The sequence below is a fragment of the Oncorhynchus nerka genome, linkage group LG21 (genome assembly GCF_034236695.1).
Source record: "Oncorhynchus nerka isolate Pitt River linkage group LG21, Oner_Uvic_2.0, whole genome shotgun sequence".
Lineage (NCBI taxonomy): Eukaryota > Metazoa > Chordata > Actinopteri > Salmoniformes > Salmonidae > Oncorhynchus > Oncorhynchus nerka.
The window spans coordinates 33,465,060-33,483,672 of record NC_088416.1 but is presented as its reverse complement, the minus strand read 5'-3'; the positions used below and the strand labels follow the sequence as shown (position 1 = coordinate 33,483,672).

Sequence of the window (18,613 nt, the reverse complement as noted above, 5' to 3'; positions counted from 1 at the left end):
CCCTGGCTGTGTGTTTCGGGTCGTTGTCATGCTGGAAGACCCAGCCACGACCCATCTTCAATGCTCTTACTGAGGGAAGGAGGATGTTGGTCAAGATCTAGCGATACATGGCCCCATCCATCCTCCCCTCAATACGATGCCGTCATCCTGTCCCCTTTGCAGAAAAGCATCCCCAAAGAATGATGTTTCCACCTCCATGCTTCACGGTTGGGATGGTGTTCTTGGGGTTGTACTCATCCTTCTTCCTCCAAACACGGCGAGTGGAGTTTAGACCAAAAAGCTCTAGTTTTGTCTCATCAGACCACATGACCTTCTCCCATTCCTCCTCTGGATCATCCAGATGGTCATTGGCAAACTTCAGACGGGCCTGGACATGTGCTGGCTTGAGCAGGGGGACCTTGCCTGCGCTGCAGGATTTTAATCCATGACGGCGTAGTGTGTTACTAATGGTTTTCTTTGAGACTGTGGTCCCAGCTCTCTTCAGGTCATTGACCAGGTCCTGCCGTGTAGTTCTGGGCTGATCCCTCACCTTCCTTATGATCATTGATGCCTCACGAGGTGAGATCTTGTATGGAGCCCCAGACCGAGGGTGATCGACCGTCATCTTGAACTTCTTCCATTTTCTAATAATTGAGCCAACAGTTGTTGCCTTCTCACCAAGCTGCTTGCCTATTGTCCTGTAGCCCATCCCAGCCTTGTGCAGGTCTACAATTTTATCCCTGATGTCCTTACACAGCTCTCTGGTCTTGGCCATTGTGGAGAGGTTGGAGTCTGTTTGATTGAGTGTGTGGACAGGTGTCTTTTATACAGGTAACGAGTTCAAACAGGTGCAGTTAATACAGGTAATGAGTGGAGAACAGGAGGGCTTCTTATTAAACAACTCACAGGTCTGTGAGAGCCGGAATTCTTACTGGTTGGTAGGTGATCAATACTTATGTCATGCAATAAAATGCAAATTAATTACTTAAAAATCATACAATGTGATTTTCTGGATTTTTGTTTAAGATTCCGTCTCTCACAGTTGAAGTGTATCTATGATTAAAATTACAGACCTTTACATGCTTTGTAATTTTATTTTACTAGGCAAGTCAGTTAAGAACAAATTCTTATTTTCAATGACGGCCTAGGAACAGTGGGTTAACTGCCTGTTCAGGGGCAGAACGACAGATTTTGTACCTTGTCAGCTCGGGGATTTGAACTTGCAACCTTTTGGTTACTAGTCCAATGCTCTAACCACTAGGCTACCCTGCCGCCGTAAGTAGGAAAACCTGCGAAATCGTCAGTGTATCAAATACTTGTTCTCCCCACTGTATTTGAAGACTCTTCTCTGAGTAATAAAAGTGCATTAAAATTACTTAGGATACGTGCACACTTTGGAGGGGTTTGTGGCCAAGTGGATACACCAGTTAGTCCTCTCACTCAAACATTTGGAATTATTTGTCTTATGTTGCACCTACCCCACATTTTCCAGGAATATTCTCATGTTACTGAATATATCCAGAGTATTTTTCAGATTTTGTTATCAACAAATGCAACAGAAGTACAATAAATGTAAAATTAACATAAAATTCACAGTGTCATTTTTGGATTCAGTCTTGTGTCAGGTGAACTGTTGTGTCCTCACCTTTGGTCTAATCATTTTCCAATAATATCCAAACTGTTCCCTTTCAATTGCTACCATGATTATGCATATCATTGTCATATTTCTTCTGTCAGAAACATTTAAATGTAGCCCTATCCATATAGGCCAATTCCTACAAGTGTAAAAGGGTTAACCTCTTACCTCTACCTGGGACGCTTGCGTCCCAACTAGAGCTCTGGAAATGCAAATGTGCTACGCTAAATGCTAATAGTATTAGTTAAAACTCAAAAGTTCATTAAAATACACATGCAGGGTATCAAATTAAAGCTACACTCGTTGTGAATCCAGGCAACAAGTCAGATTTTTTAAATGCTTTTCGGCGACAGCATGAGAAGCTATTATCTGATAGCATGCACCAATACACTACAACAGAAAAGCACAGCAGGGGACGTAAACAAAATAATTAGCATTTCGGCGTTACACAAACCGCACAATAAAATAGAAAACAGTCATTACCTTTCACCATCTTCTTTGTTGGCACTCCTAGATGTCCCATAAACACTATTGGGTCTTTATTTCGATTAAATCGGGCCATATAAAGCCAAGATATCGTTATATGTAGACTGTGTGATAAACGAAAAAAACAGCGATTTCACAACGTAACGTCATTTTTTAAAATTCAAAAAGTAGACGATAAACTTTCACAAAACACTTCGAAATACGTTTGTAATGCTACTTTAGGTATTAGTAAACGTTAATAAGCGATAAAATTCATCCGTAGGCGATGTACATATCATTAGCTGTCATCTTGGAAAAAATTTCAGGAGAGAGCTCTTCCGGAATGATCTGGGCGGAGACCGGAGGTACGTCGTGCCCCTCTTTCGGTTCAACCAAGAATCAAAGAGGATTAAATTCACAAGATACTCGACTACATGGGGATGCTGTGGGAGTTGAATGCTCGGTCTTATCTAATTCGGCTCACTGTTAACAATTGCTGGAAGTGGCGCAAGGATATTTATTTCCATTTTCTGTGATCAGGTTTTCCTGCGCTTTCCGATGTAACGCACGTTATGTAATAGCCACAGTCGTGATTTAACCAGTTTTAAAAACGTCCGAGGGTTTCCTATACACACATTCTAACCATATGAACGTACTATATTCCTGGCATGAGTAGCAGGGCGCTGAAATGTTGCGCGATTTTTAACAAAATGTTCAAAAAAGTAGAGGGTAGGAGCAAGAAGTTAAGAGGTTTTGCAGATCGTGATGGAGAAAATGGCTGCCATGCTCCACAGCATTTTGTGTGGATACCATTGATCTAACCAAAGGTCAGAGCAAACCAAAAGGCCACCCACCTTGCAGCTTGTATGCTGTTATTAGTCCGTCTTGCTATGACAAAAGCCTGTGTGTTTACAATCAATGTCGTCTGAGCTCCGTCTGAAAGGGACTAAAGAATGTGAAAGGAACTGACAAAGTACAGCCCAGCACGAGCTGTGTGAAAAGCTTGACGTCCATTGAAGGTTTACAGAATGAGAAAACCTTTGATCACCTGGAATACCTTTATCATTTCAGTCACAAAGTCACTGGATGAACTGATATGACTTTAAGTTTCAGAGCTGGCCATTGACGATAAGTCAAACTGACAAATAGTCCAGACACCTCAGGGTAAAGTGTGAGGCTAACCTCCAGAATTGTGAATTCCATTCCGTGCAATCCAGTGAATATTGTTATTGAGTTTCACTCATGTCCTCTGCATGCATGTATGTATGAGGTGCAAAGTTCATACTGTGTAGGCACTACCTCTCAATCCTAGAGAGAGTGGTTTGACAGGCTTAGTGACTGGGGGGATCGATACAGTTACATACGGGGCATTATTTTTGGACAATATTATATTGATACTGACTTAAAGAATCAATCTGTAAAAAAAAAAAAAAAATGTAATACATACATACATACATTACATACATGTTGGAGTCATTAAAACTCGTATTTCAACCACTCCACAAATTTCTGGTTAACAAATTACAGTTTTGGCAAGTCGGTTAGGACATCTACTTTGTGCATGACACAAGTCATTTTTCCAACAATTGTTTACAGACAGATTGTTTCACTTAATCACAACCAGAAGTTGACATACACTAAGTTTTTTTTCGTAAATGTTTTATATTTTTTATTGTACCCCGTTTTCTCCCCAATTTCGTGGTATCCAATTGTTTTAGTAGCTACTATCTTGTCTCATCGCTACAACTCCCGTACGGGCTCGGGAGAGACGAAGGTTGAAAGTCATGCGTTCTCCAATACACAACCCAACCAAGCCACACTGCTTCTTAACACAGCGCGCATCCAACCCGGAAGCCAGCCGCACCAATGTGTCGGAAGGAACACCGTGCACCTGGCAACCTTGGTTAGCGCGCACTGCACCCGGGCCGCCACAGGAGTCGCTAGTGCGCGATGAGACAAGGATATCCCTACCGGCCAACCCCTCCCTAACCCGGACGACGCTAGGCCAATTGTGCGTCGCCCCACGGACCTCCCGGTCGCGGCCGGTTACGACAGAGCCTGGGCGCGAACCCAGAGACTCTGGTGGCACAGCTGGCGCTGCAGTACAGCGCCCTTAACCACTGCGCCCGACATACACTAAGTTGACTGTGCCTTTAAACAGCTTGGAAAATTACAGAAAATGATGTCATGGCTTTAGAAGCTTCTGATAGGCAAATTGACATAATTTGAGTCAATTGGAGGTGTACCTGTGGATGTATTTCAAGACCTACCTTCAAACTCAGTGGCTCTTTGCTTGACATCATGGGAAAATCTAAAGAAATCAGCCAAGACCTCAGAAAAAAAATGTTAGACCTCCACAAGTCTGGTTCATCATTGGGAGCAATTTCCAAAGGCCTGAAGGTACCACGTTCATCTGTACAAGCAATAGTACGCAAGCATAAACACCATGGGACCACGGAGCCGTCATAACGCTCAGGAAGGAGACACGTTCTGTCTCCTAGAGATGAACGTACTTTGGTGCGAAAAGTTCAAATCAATCCCAGAACAGCAGCAAAGGACACTGTGAAGATGCTGGAGGAAACAGGTACAAAAGTATCTATATCCACAGTAAAACGAGTCCTATATCGACATATCCTGAAAGGCCGCTCAGCAAGGAAGAAGCCACTGCTCCAAAATCGCCATAAAAAAGCCAGACCACGGTTTGCAACTGCACATGGGGACAAAGATTGTACTTTCTGAAGAAATATCCTCTGGTCTGATGAAAAAAAAACAGAACTGTTTGGCCATAACGACCATCGTTATGTTTGGAGGAAAAAGAGGGAGGCTTGCAAGCCAAGGAACACCATCCTAACCATGAAGCACGGGGGTGGCAGCGTCATGTTGTGGGGGTGCTTTGCTGCAGGAGGGACTGGTGCACTTCACAAAATAGATGGCATCATGAGGCAGGACAATTATGTGGATATATTGAAGCAACATCTCAAGACATCAGTCAGGAAGTTAAAGCTTGGTCGCAAATGGGTCTTTCAAATGGACAATGACCCCAAGCATACTTCCAAAGTTGTGGCAAAATGGCTTAAGGACAACAAAGTCAAGGTATTGGAGTTGCCATCACAAAGCCCTGGCCTCAATCCTATAGAAGATTTGTGGGCAGAACTGAAAAGACGTGTGCAAGCAAGGAGGCCTACATACCTGACTCAGTTACATCAGCTTTGTCAGGAGAAATGGGCCAAAATTCCCCCAACTTATTGTGGGAAACCTGTGGAAGGCTACCCGAAACGTTTGACCAAAGTTAAACAATTTAAAGGCAATGCTACCAAATACTAATTGAGTATATGCAAACTTCTGACCCACTAGGAATGTAATAAAATAAATAAAAGCTGAAATAAATCACTCTCTCTACTATCATTCTGACATTTCACATTCTTAAAATAAAGTGGTGATACTTACTGACCTAAGACAGGGAATTCTTACGAGGATTAAATGTCAGGAATTATGAAAAACTGAGTTTAAATATATTTGGCTAAGGTGTATGTAAGATCTAAACTTCCGACTTCAACTGCGTGTGATATATATATATACATGTACACTGCTCAAAAAAATAAAGGGAACACTTAAACAACACAATGTAACGCCAAGTCAATCACACTTCTGTGAAATCAAACTGTCCACTTAGGAAGCAACATTGATTGACAATACATTTCACATGCTGTTGTGCAAATGGAATAGACAACAGGTGGAAATTATAGGCAATTAGCAAGACACCCCCAATAAAGGAGTGGTTCTGCAGGTGGTGACCACAGACCACTTCTCAGTTCCTATGCTTCCTGGCTGATGTTTTGGTCACTTTTGAATGCTGGCGGTGCTTTCACTCTAGTGGTAGCATGAGACGGAGTCTACAACCCACACAAGTGGCTCAGGTAGTGCAGCTCATCCAGGATGGTACATCAATGCGAGCTGTGGCAAGAAGGTTTGCTGTGTCTGTCAGCGTAGTGTCCAGAGCATGGAGGCGCTACCAAGAGAAAGGCCAGTACATCAGGAGACGTGGAGGCCGTAGGAGGGCAACAACCCAGCAGCAGGACCGCTACCTCCGCCTTTGTGCAAGGAGGAGCAGGAGGAGCACTGCCAGAGCCCTGCAAAATGACCTCCAGCAGGCCACAAATGTGCATGTGTCTGCTCAAACGGTCAGAAAGAGACTCTATGAGGGTGGTATGAGGGCCCGACGTCCACAGGTGGGGGTTGTGCTTACAGCCCAACACCGTGCAGGACGTTTGGCATTTGCCAGAGAACACCAAGATTGGCAAATTCGCCACTGGCGCCCTGTGCTCTTCACAGATGAAAGCAGGTTCACACTGAGTACATGTGACAGATGTGACAGAGTCTGGAGACGCCGTGGAGAACGTTCTGCTGCCTGCAACATCCTCCAGCATGACCGGTTTGGCAGTGGGTCAGTCATGGTGTGGGGTGGCATTTCTTTGGGGGGCCGCACAGCCCTCCATGTGCTCGCCAGAGGTAGCCTGACTGCCATTAGGTACCGAGATGAGATCCTCAGACCCCTTGTGAGACCATATGCTGGTGCGGTTGGCCCTGGGTTCCTCCTAATGCAAGACAATGCTAGACCTCATGTGGCTAGAGTGTGTCAGCAGTTCCTGCAAGAGGAAGGCATTGATGCTATGGACTGGCCCGCCCGTTCCCCAGACCTGAATCCAATTGAGCACATCTGGGACATCATGTCTCGCTCCATCCACCAACGTGGCGTTGCATCACAGACTGTCCAGGAGTTGGCGGATGCTTTAGACCATCCGTCACCTCATCAGGAGCATGCCCAGGCGTTGTAGGGAGGTCATACAGGCACGTGGAGGCCACACACACTACTGAGACTCATTTTGACTTGTTTTAAGGACATTACATCAAAGTTGGATCAGCCTGTAGTGTGGTTTTCCACTTTAATTTTGAGCGTGACTCCAAATCCAGACCTCCATGGGTTGATAAATTAGATTTCCATTGATAATTTTTGTGTGATTTTGTTGTCAACACATTCAACTATGTAAAGAAAAAAGTATTTAATAAGAATATTTCATTCATTCAGATCTAGGATGTGTTATTTTAGTGTTCCCTTAATTTTTTGGAGCAGTGTATATATACATACATACACACACTTTTTTTGTTTCTTGGTAGCATAAGCTAGAGCAAGTCAAAACTCCGGTATTTTTCATCCTACGGCTTGTTCTCCATCTTTTTAAATAGTGAGCCAACATGTTTTCAGCACTTATTTCAATGACTGATCAAAACTCATTTTCTCATGCTCTCTTGTCTCTCTGCAGCATTATCGAATTGAAATAGATATAGAATCACAATACATATCGGCACCTAAGTATCGTGATAACAACGTGAGGTCCCTGGAAATTCCCAGCCCTGGACAGGCTGTGAAGACGGTAGCTTGTTCAGATAAGGTGAAGAAATCTATTGACAGTGGTTATCAAAATAGTCCCTCCTATATAATAGATGATCCTTGATTTGGTCAGTGTTTATCTCACCTCTCTCCCCTTCTCTGTGCTGATCCCCAGAACCTTGTGGGTCTGCTAGTAGAGCAGAACTACTTTTCTGAACTGGGACAGCTGTTCTGTCACATACTAAAAAATAACCCACAATCTGTTGTCCAAGCACAACAAACACTGCTGCAACCACCGTGAGGCAACTGTCTGGAAAAAAATGACAAATGAAATGAGAGATTTCCAAGCATAATGTGAGGTACACTATATATACACACACAGACACACACATAAGTGTGGACACACCTTCAAATTAGTCGATTTGGCTATTTCAACCACACCTGTTGCTGACAGGTGTATAAAATCGAGTACACAACCATGCAACATCCACGGACAAACATTGGCAGTAAAATGGCCCGTACTGAAGAGTTCAGTGACTTTCAACGTGGCGCCATCATTGGATGTCACCTTTCCAACAAATCAGTACGTCACAATTCTGCCCTGTTAGTGCTGCCCTGGTCAACTGTAAGTGCTATTGTTGTGAAGTGGAAACGTCTAGGAGCAACAATAACTCAGCCGCAAAGTGGTAGGCCAGACAAGCTCAAAGAACGGGACCGCCGAGTGTAGAAGTGCACAGACCATGACTTTGGAATGAGATGTTCGACGAGCAGGTGTCCACAGTTTTGGTCATGTCAGGGAAAGGGGGATACCTAGAACTGAATTCAAATGCCTTCAACTGAAATGTGTCTTGTATCTTGTTCTGATAAAGGGACTGGCACATTCAAAATCGACCAACGATTAGTTGATGACGATTAGAGCAGTCTGGCCAGGCAGACCACTGATATGTAGGTGGCATCTATAAAAACCTGGTCTGATGATGAGGCCGGTGGCCCGAAACATGCAACGCCCAGGGTTGTAACTTTCAGACCAACACAATACAGGGCAGGTGAAAAAAGCTCTTAAGCCTGTCTGTATGGGCAACAGTCAATTTGAGGGTGCAGAGGGTAGAAGGTCCCCTGGAGAAACCACTCCATCAACCCTACTTCTGTCTGTCTGTGACATTAGCCTGAGTTCTCATGCTCTCTCCTTCTCTCTTTCCTTCTCTCTCAAACAGCCACCCACACGGGGATTACAGCTGTGCACCGTTATGCTGTAATGCGGGCTGCCCTTTAATCTTTCCTTGCTTCCTTTTCTAAACCCTAATAACGCTGTGGCTGGACTAATGTGTCCGACATCAATCCCACTCCCCCTGTGGCAGCCAGTGGTGCCCTACACAGTAACGGCAGCCCAGGCAGACCAAATACGCACCCAACTGAGGAAGTTCAGGTTGCATTACTGCTTAGCACAAAACCACAACTTACACATTACACACACTATTGATTATTTAAGATGAATAAATATGGTACAGAGCAGTTACCACAGTAAAATCCCTTAAGGAAACGGATAATACCATATCAAGGGATTAAAGCCCCTTATCAATGACACCTATAAAACTGGGAACAACAAATGCCTGGTCAAGATAAAAATGGAGGATTAACTGACAATCTGTTGCCAGGAGAGACTACTCGATTTTGAGGTTGAGAAGAAGTGATGGTGAGGAGAGAAATGTGGTTGATGAGGACAGGAGAGAAGAACCATTAACAGATAGAATGTAATGACCACTGAAACACAGAGAACCTCCTGAACATAGTTCAAAGACCAGCTTTGAGCAATTCCATTGGTATACAACAACTGAGCAGCAACTAATGCTAACATATTGAACGCAGTGTGTTTGCTAATGCCTACACCCTCTTAGAGCCTCAAAACTAAGTCAAACTAATTGCATAACCAAAACAAAAAAAGTAATTAGGCATTGTAATTATGGTTCTTTTTGTAATGCCTTTTTCAAACACTCAAAGAATGGGACGGCATAATATATGAATAGGCTCATTTGAATTCTTTAGCTAAACCAAAACAAAATAATTAAGTATTTCCCAATTCTGTATTGTCAGCCTTTCTGACAACTGTTCCAATGTTTTCCAAAGTCTGATTAAGCATATTATAATAGTCAATACTAAAGCACCCTGTGACTCACTCAGTTCATAAAGAGACTGGCAGTAGGGTGATAAAGCAGGTCACTAGGTTTGGAGCTTGAAGCCTTCCAGTGAAATGATATGGACGTTGTAAAGAAAAGGGAAAATACTGGGCTGCATAATGACTCCAGATGGCAAAGACTCTAGATGCTGTGGACATTGTGCCTAGATAGACCCATCATTAGGACGAAGGGCACCTTGGTCTTTGGGGTGGGGCAGAGACGTGTCAGAGAGCATAAGCAGGCATAGCGTAGGGGGGAGAGGAGAGGTATTTCCATTGGGCAGGACAGAGCGGTGTATGGAGAGCGGCTGGGCTTAAAAGGAATAGTCAATCAATTATTTAAAGTGATCATGGGGAGTGGTGGGCAGTGGCTAAGGGGCCAGAGCGTTTGACCCAGGCACGTCAAAGACAAAAGGGGGGCTGAGGAGAAGGAAGACACTCCACTCCCTGTGTGCTAACAGAAGCTGATGAATGTTTTATCAAAGCCCAATTATTTATTTAAGGACAAGTCCACCATGGGAAGAAATCTAATAAGGTTTCATGGAGAAAATACAACTAAGCCCCTAGAAGTCCAAATGTCTGTAAGCAGGAGAGACCAAAACTAATATCAGGAAACATCTTCTTTAAGAAACACCAGAGAACAGTTGACTTTCTGTCAGATACAATCAATTATTTTAAAATATTACCAAGCAGAAATAATCTCAACATCTACTATAATAAGAAGCAATCAGTTAGATACATTAACACAGAGGTGGAAATGTCCCTTTCCCTAAAAGGAAACTTTGTGAAACTGCAAGGTAAACAAAAAATACAGGAGGAGATTATAAATCAGCATAATTTCAATTCGTTGACATGATGTAAGAGGCTTATCCAGACGAGATAAAAAACAACAATGCATCTATTGGAGAATTGTTTGGGTATGCTCATTGTGTTGAAAATGAGTGAGGGTGGAGGGAGAACAGTGGAGGGGGGAAATAATACAGGAGGAGATCAGCACATCTATCACTGTCGGCCGGCAAAGTTAAAGCAAAAGTGGAAATCGCAGGAGTTTCGCTCTCTTAAGACTTCAAGGGCACACACTCTTGCTCAGGGCTGCAGGAGTGGAGGCCGTGAGAGGGAGACCGAGCTGGAAGGGGCTCTCTGACACTAACACAGACAGGGGTTGGCACATTGGGGCTCAGTCACGATGGCAGGGGCTGACAGAGAGAGGTGTGGTACACCATGTGTCCTCCAGGGGCCTTTGGGACGAGGGTAGAAGGACAGGGGTGAGAAACAGGGGTGCAGTATGTACTCACCAGAAACACCTTGTAGGCGTCTTTCCTGGTGACAGGCCCCCAGCACAAGTCGGTGTCGTCGTATTTCACACTGCCAGCACTGCATGAGTGGTTACCACTACAGAGAGAACAGACAGACTGGTGATCATTACAGATCCCTTCATGATCAGATCAAGTCAGTCCAAGAATAACATACGACAGGAAAGACTAGTTTACAATATTGCAAAAGAACATGAAGCAATGATAAAAGATTAAATATGACAGGGCAGAATTACTAAAAATTTGCAGACTTGTCAGTTCCTACTACCTCGGAGCGGTTAGATTATCAGCGAGGTCAGTTCCTACTACCTCGGAGCGCTTAGATTATCAGCTAGGTCAGTTCCTACTACCTCTGAGCGGTTAGACTATCAGCGAGGTCAGTTCCTACATCTGAGCGGTTAGATTATCAGCGAGGTCAGTTCCTACTACCTCTGAGCGGTTAGATTATCAGCGAGGTCAGTTCCTACTACCTCGAAGCGGTTAGAATATCAGCGAGGTCAGTTCCTACTACCTCTGAGCGGTTAGACTATCAGCGAGGTCAGTTCCTACTACCTCTGAGCGGTTAGATTATCAGCGAGGTCAGTTCTTACTACCTCTGAGCGGTTAGATTATCAGCGAGGTCAGTTCCTACTACCTCTGAGCGGTTAGACTATCAGTAAGAAAAGTATCAGTAAAAGTTATATCACTGCACTAGACTTGATGATCCAGTCTTCCTGGTGGAAAATTACAAATTGTCATTCTGAGGCAATCACAAAACCCTTTCAGTGCTGCCAACAAGATGCGGCAGACTGAGCATCAATTATGGGACATAATCATTAGAATCTGCCTCTGCCACCGAGAAGTCTGCTGTGGCAAGGCTTTACAAAGAGATACTGTTCTACGATCTCAATCGCCTGGCTCTCCTCAGTGGCAGAACCAGTCGAGTGGGGAGCTCCGGTCTGTGCCATAGGGTAATTCCTTTTTAAGTGTCTGTTCCGCCTCACATTTTAGCTAGAAAGTTACCACGGGGCTTTTCGACCCCGCTGAGTCAGAGAGGGACAAATGTATATTTTTTATGCTATTATGGTGGTATGTTAATAGAACTTCCTCTGATGTGGTAAGTGGTTAAATTGTAATCTTGAATTGAAATGTATTCACTCACCTTGTCCTTTAAAAGTTAAGTATCTCTATAAATGTTTAAGGATCTCATCCTCACCACATTATGTTCATAAGATACCCCTATATGCCACTCCCAGGGCTCACTGAACCCTTAAAAAGTCACTGATAATCTAACGTCATTTGGGCAAAATAGGAGAGCGCTTTAGTGTTTGGGGAGGGGTCTTTGGTTGAAATTGTACTTTTTGGAACACCATGAGAAAGTCAATCATCTTTCTGTCATAAAGCTACACCAAATTGAATTGTGATCCTGACGGTTAAGGTGGTCTCACCAGGACAATAGTTTCTCTAGAGAAGAGCCTCCCTTAGACAATATGGAATATGTGATATTCACCCAGCCCCACCGGGCCAGTGGAGGGGACTTGTAATAAAAACCTGTCTGGGAGCCAGTCAACAAAAAGTAAATGCCAAGAGCACTGGTGGGAGGTCAGAAAGGCTAAAGGCCCCCTCATCAGAAAGTTTTACTGAGGCAGAAGGTCAGGGAACAGCCAAAGTGCAGAGATAAAAACAGAACTGAGAGAAAGGGATATGCCTTGTCCTGCCAAAAGTAAATGCTCCAAGTACTTGGGAAAGTCAGCTGCACCCACATTAGTCATACAGTTGCTTGAAATAACACCCCCAAATAAGAAACCCATGAATGTAATGAATCAGCAGCAAGCTGGCTGGCTGGTCTTACCAGGCTACTTCCATTAGTGATATGGGCACAGCAGCAGCATAGATGGCCAGGTCTCCGTACAGGTAGACTACCATGCAGATGTAGAACATGTTGACACCAACTGAAATACAAAACCAAAGGGTTAAGACATGAGCAGGTTATACCTGGACCTATACATACAATGTCATACATTATACATTTCTAGTGTATATGACTGTGTTATCAGTTCATCATATCTCTGAGAGAATCTGCCTACACACATGCAGGGATAGCTTAGCTAACCCATTCCTCATCTTTAACAGCCGTCAGATGCCTGATTATGAAATATGGTCAATGCAACTTGTGTCAAACTTCAACCGCTAAACGTGCAGTCTCCATCAGAGGCAATCTCCTCCGTCTCTACACCTCCACTCCTCCATCAATCCCCGGCTTCTCCCTCCGGGATGGCAGCCACAACTGCAGCAGCACATTTCTCCACTCCTCCATCAATCCCGGCTTCTCCCTCCGGGATGGCAGCCACAACTGCAGCAGCACATTTCTCCACTCCTCCATCAATCCCCGGCTTCTCCCTCCGGGATGGCAGCCACAACTGCAGCAGCACATTTCTCCACTCCTCCATCAATCCCCGGCTTCTCCCTCCGGGATGGCAGCCACAACTGCAGCAGCACATTTCTCCACTCCTCCATCAATCCCGGCTTCTCCCTCCGGGATGGCAGCCACAACTGCAGCAGCACATTTCTCCACTCCTCCATCAATCCCGGCTTCTCCCTCCGGGATGGCAGCCACAACTGCAGCAGCACATTTCTCCACTCCTCCATCAATCCCGGCTTCTCCCTCCGGGATGGCAGCCACAACTGCAGCAGTACATTTCTCCACTCCTCCATCAATCCCGGCTTCTCCCTCCGGGATGGCAGCCACAACTGCAGCAGCACATTTCTCCACTCCTCCATCAATCCCGGCTTCTCCCTCCGGGATGGCAGCCACAACTGCAGCAGCACATTTCTCCACTCCTCCATCAATCCCGGCTTCTCCCTCCGGGATGGCAGCCACAACTGCAGCAGCACATTTCTCCACTCCTCCATCAATCCCCGGCTTCTCCCTGCGGGATGGCAGCCACAACTGCAGCAGCACATTTCTCCACTCCTCCATCAATCCCCGGCTTCTCCCTCCGGGATGGCAGCCACAACTGCAGCAGCACATTTCTCCACTCCTCCATCAATCCCCGGCTTCTCCCTCCGGGATGGCAGCCACAACTGCAGCAGCACATTTCTCCACTCCTCCGGAAGAATATTAATCACACTAATTAAGAAAGTAATCACTTCATGAGGAACATTCTCCTCATTACATCCCCCACACACTACTGGCCCATCCAAGCTGGCGCAACGAGCGGAGATTGAGAGCTTTCAACAACGGGAGACCGATAGCCATGTTGTGCCAGGCATCCATCATACACTGGAGTTCTCGTGTGGGAGGCTCCTGTGTCCTACTGGTCCTGGCAGCCAATTCATTACTGACAGGGAAATTAGAGTGTGGAGTCCATTAAAAATCATTAAAAAGTGAGGGGTTTATAGTTTTACAGGGCTAAATGGATTCATCTGATCTGAGAGTAAAGGGACGAATGGCAACCTTCTGCTGCCCATCACACAGCCGAGGGAAACAAGAAAAGGGATATGGAAGACGACTAGCTGGTCCAACAGCCAGATAAGCCCATGTAGATGTAAAACAGTCATTACCGGTCTTATGGCAGGGATTGATGGATACTTACAGTCGACTGCATTATGACATGAAGCTATATTACAGTTGCTACAGTAAGTTGCTGCAGCCCTGTTTGAGTTAGATGGAGAGTCTAACAGCAGGTAAATTCTCTGGGAAAGGGCGATGACAGCAAACATTTACCTAGCTAGCACCACCACTTATCTTACCTCCATTGAGGATAATGTGGTGCTAAAGTACTGTGGGAGAGGGAACCAAAGGGCACTTTGGTAGCCAGGTTGTGTTTATTCTCTTCCAGGACCACCAGATCACATCATTGTGCAGTGGTGCACTGAGGTCATAAAACACAGGCTGGGGAAAATAAACACTGATAACTCAAGACTATACTGTACCTATCAGTATTGATCTGCACACTGATCAATGTATGAAAGTATCTCACAGGTTGGTGGGGGGGGACTCGATTCTCTCTGCATCAATTCTACACATTCCATTTTCACCTCCTCTCCGACAACCCCACTTTCAGAAGTTAGCACTGTACAGTACTCTCTACCATTCCTGCATGTCTCCATCTGGCCCTATGGAAAGGAAGCCTGTTAGAGCTTTTGCCTCGGATAGGGGGAATCAGGGCTGCCTGTGCTACCCCTGTCAGTGAGCGATAGCTAGGTGAGGACCCAGCATGACCAAGAGGATGCTGCCCTGCCAGGCTCTGTCACTAATACCCCCCCATTACCCACGGCCAGAGGCTCACACGCTGCTGCTGCAAATGACTCTTCACCTAGGAGCTCCACTCAGTCCCCTAGCGGCACGGACACACGTCACTATCCATCACCCCACTGTTGCAGACTGACAGAGGCTCTGATAGCCTCTCTAGTTGGGTCTGGAGGAGGAGGGAGTGGTTCCCAGAAGAGGTATGTTAGGAAGTTGCTTCCTTCCAACATCCACAGCCATGTTGTTGAATGCCAACCACGCTGGAAGCCACAGCTGTACTGGGCTCCGGTCTGCTATCGTGGAGCTTCATCAGGCAGGAATGTGAATGCGAGAGCCTGACAACTAAAGGCTGTTTGTTGGATGCAACAGAAATTACTTTCCTTAGGTTTGATTTTGAAACCCCAATGGGCTTTCATTGAGTGAGATGTATTCTCTGTGCTAAAACTTGGGATATTGATCTGGATCTCGGGGTAATCATAGAGTTGAGCAGTAATAGCAGCAGGCCCACTGAAAAGGAAAGCGCATCCTTTATGTTCATATACAATAGAGACTTGAAAACTATTTTAGTTGAGGCTTATGTAATTGGGGTGGTGGGAGGGGGGGGGCTGACATAAACATGTCCATTCATCTTCTTAGTGGCAGCGCTGCTCCCCATTTTCCTTTTGTCAGTGCCCCTCGTAGCGTACAAGTATGACATTTAAGAAAAGTCATTCAAGTATAAAAAAAAATGTATGCATCGGTGTTAGGTACTCATTAAAGCTGGGGTCTGTAATAAAAGAGACTGGATTAGTATTCCTCTCCATGGTCTCTATAAGTCAAGGGTGGTAGGTGCATGTTATAGAGCCTGTACCTTCTCCCTCTGTCTGCACACCATCCATTTCCCCATACATCACTTCTACTGCCTTTTCTACCTAAAGGGACGGTGGGCTGAGATGGGAGCAGGAGCACACAGACCAGCCTCTGCTGCTCACCTCCTTTGTGATATTAGCCAAAGTCGTCTTCTAATCAACTTGCAAATTGTGGATGAGGAAGGTTACAGTAACACTACAGGCACTCTCCTCGCTGCTCCGCTGATAAACCAGCCCCCATCAAAATTCTGTCAGGGCCGATACCCATGGCCTTATTCCAAGCTTGCTCTGCTGCTATGACAATTTTAGCTCAGGAGGAAGTCGAATGCCCTTTCATAGTGATTATTTTTCAATTACATGAAGTGGACAGGAGAAGAAAAAAAAAACATTGAAAAAAAGTATTCCCCCACACATCCACACTGAATCTGCATCTGCGCATTAAGTGAAAATGTGCCTTTCCTGCCAGTGGTGCCCAGTGTGGTCGAACAGTCCCATCAATAACCAGAACCGGCCCGAGGTAGTAAGGATTCAAGAGGCCAGCTGATTGGCTCTGTGAGCTGCCCTTCCCCACCACAGGCCTCAGCCCTTCACACACACAACCAAGCCCATTAACTCCAACAACACATTCAACAACACTCCACTATCCAATCCCTCAACAAAAAAAACAAGAGATTTGGTTTTAATGCCTGACAGCTTTGCCACACCAGTAAAACTCCCTGATCAGACATACCACTAATCTTATATTACCTCCCAGCACTAATTACACAAAGAAGAGTTCATATCAGCGGATATCTGGGTAGAGAGACAAACGAGACTTTCACTATGCTGGAGCGCCATTGAGCTGAGTCAAAGAGCTGCATCTCACTCCTCTCTCATGCGAGCTGGGCCCAGCGCCCATCTAATTCATTTCTGATTAGAGTCACTGGGCAGCACTCCGACATCACACAGAGAGATAGAGGGGACTCTTATCTCTGCCACCGATCGATACTTCCTCAGGGCGCCTCACCCTCACCTGCAGCCGAGGACAACACCACACCAGACACACTCCACACACACAGAGAGAGGTCATCACCAAAGAGTGTTTTAACACTTTAATAGGGCTGAGAGAAAGTGGAAAGAAGAGACAGCAGCCGGAGTGTTCCACAAGGGAACAACACGCTGCTTCTCTAACAGCATGTTGCATGCCTGCCTGGCTTTGTGTGAGTCAGTGAATCATTTTTGTGTGCGAGTGTGCCAAGTGCACCACCTAGTGGCCAGAGCCGGATCACAACACAGGAAGAGATCGGCACACAGATGACATTGTCAGAGTGGAGCAGAACGGTTTGACCTTTTTATCATCAGAGATGACAAAAGCGATGCTGTTGAAGTATTGGCGCTGCAGGTACGTATGCTGCAGACTGTTGAGTCACCTACCTGGTTAATACTACTTGAGAAACAGGCCGACCTGCCAGCAGAGGAGGAGAGGGTGGGGAGGGGGTAGTGAGCGGGACCAGCACACCGAGGAGTGTCTACTCTGACGTAGGTGAGTAATGTAAATCAGCAAGGGTGTTCGGTTTCTGGTTCAAGGTGAACATGATTCTGCTTTCAATTAGCTCATCACTCAGGCTGCCGAGGCTTTAACATGTTCACCGCCGCTGGTGCAGCAGCCTGCAGGAGGCCCCCACACACAGCTGGGGAGACTAAAACAGCAGCAGTGTGATGGCCTGGGAAATACAACCATTTAGCCATATACACCGAGAGTACCAAACATTAGGAACACCTGCTGTTTCCATGACATAGACTGACCAGGTGAAAGCTGATCCCTTATTGATGTCACCTGTAAATCCACTTCAACCAGTGTAGATGAAGGGGAGGAGACAGGTTAAAGAAGGATTTTTAAGCCTTGAGACAATTGAGACATGGATTGTGTATGTGTGCCATTCAGAGGGTGAATGGGCAAGACAAAATATTTAAGTGCCTTTGAATGGGGTATGGTAGTAGGTGCCAGGCGCAGCAGGTGTGCATCAAGAACTGCAACACTGCTGGGTTTTTCACGCTCAACTGTTTCCCATGTGCATCAAGAATGATCCACCACCCAAACGACATCCAGCCAATAGCAGGCCAGTGGTCGGTAACGGGTCATTGATGAAAGAGGACAAAGGAGGCTGACAAATTGTGCAGCGCAACAGACGGGCTACAGTTAAGTCAACTGATAGTCCAGTACAACATTGGTGCCCAAAGACTCATAACAGAATGCACAACTAGTCGTACCTTGACACAAATGGGGTATGGCAGCCAACCACCTTACAGAGTTCCACTTCTTTCAGCAAAAAACAAGAAACTGTGGTTGCAGTGGGCTAAGGAATAAAAACAATGGACACTGGAAAATTGGAAAAACATTGCCTGATCTGAATGAACCCTGGTTCTTGCTGATGGGAGGACAAGGGAATGGAGAAAACCACGAGTACATGCATCCATCATGCTGTGTGCGGGCTGGTGGTGGTTGTGGTAGTATAATGGTGTGGGGTGTGTTTTCATGGCATACATTGGGGCCCCTTGATAAAAATGGAGGAACATTTGAATGCCACAGGATATCTGAA

The 18,613-nt window shown here is 45.5% G+C and overlaps 1 protein-coding gene across 1 annotated transcript in view; it reads right to left on the bottom strand.

Annotated features, from left to right (window-relative positions):
- LOC115110676 (transmembrane protein 104-like) overlaps positions 1–18,613 on the bottom strand; it is a 96,906-nt gene that overhangs the window by 60,803 nt on the left and 17,490 nt on the right. Inside the window, exons 7-8 of the mRNA XM_029636518.2 lie at positions 12,787–12,886; positions 10,938–11,034 (exon numbers count right to left, since the gene is read on the bottom strand). Coding sequence (XP_029492378.2) covers positions 10,938–11,034; positions 12,787–12,886 — 197 coding nt within the window. The remainder of the gene's footprint in view (positions 1–10,937; positions 11,035–12,786; positions 12,887–18,613) is intronic.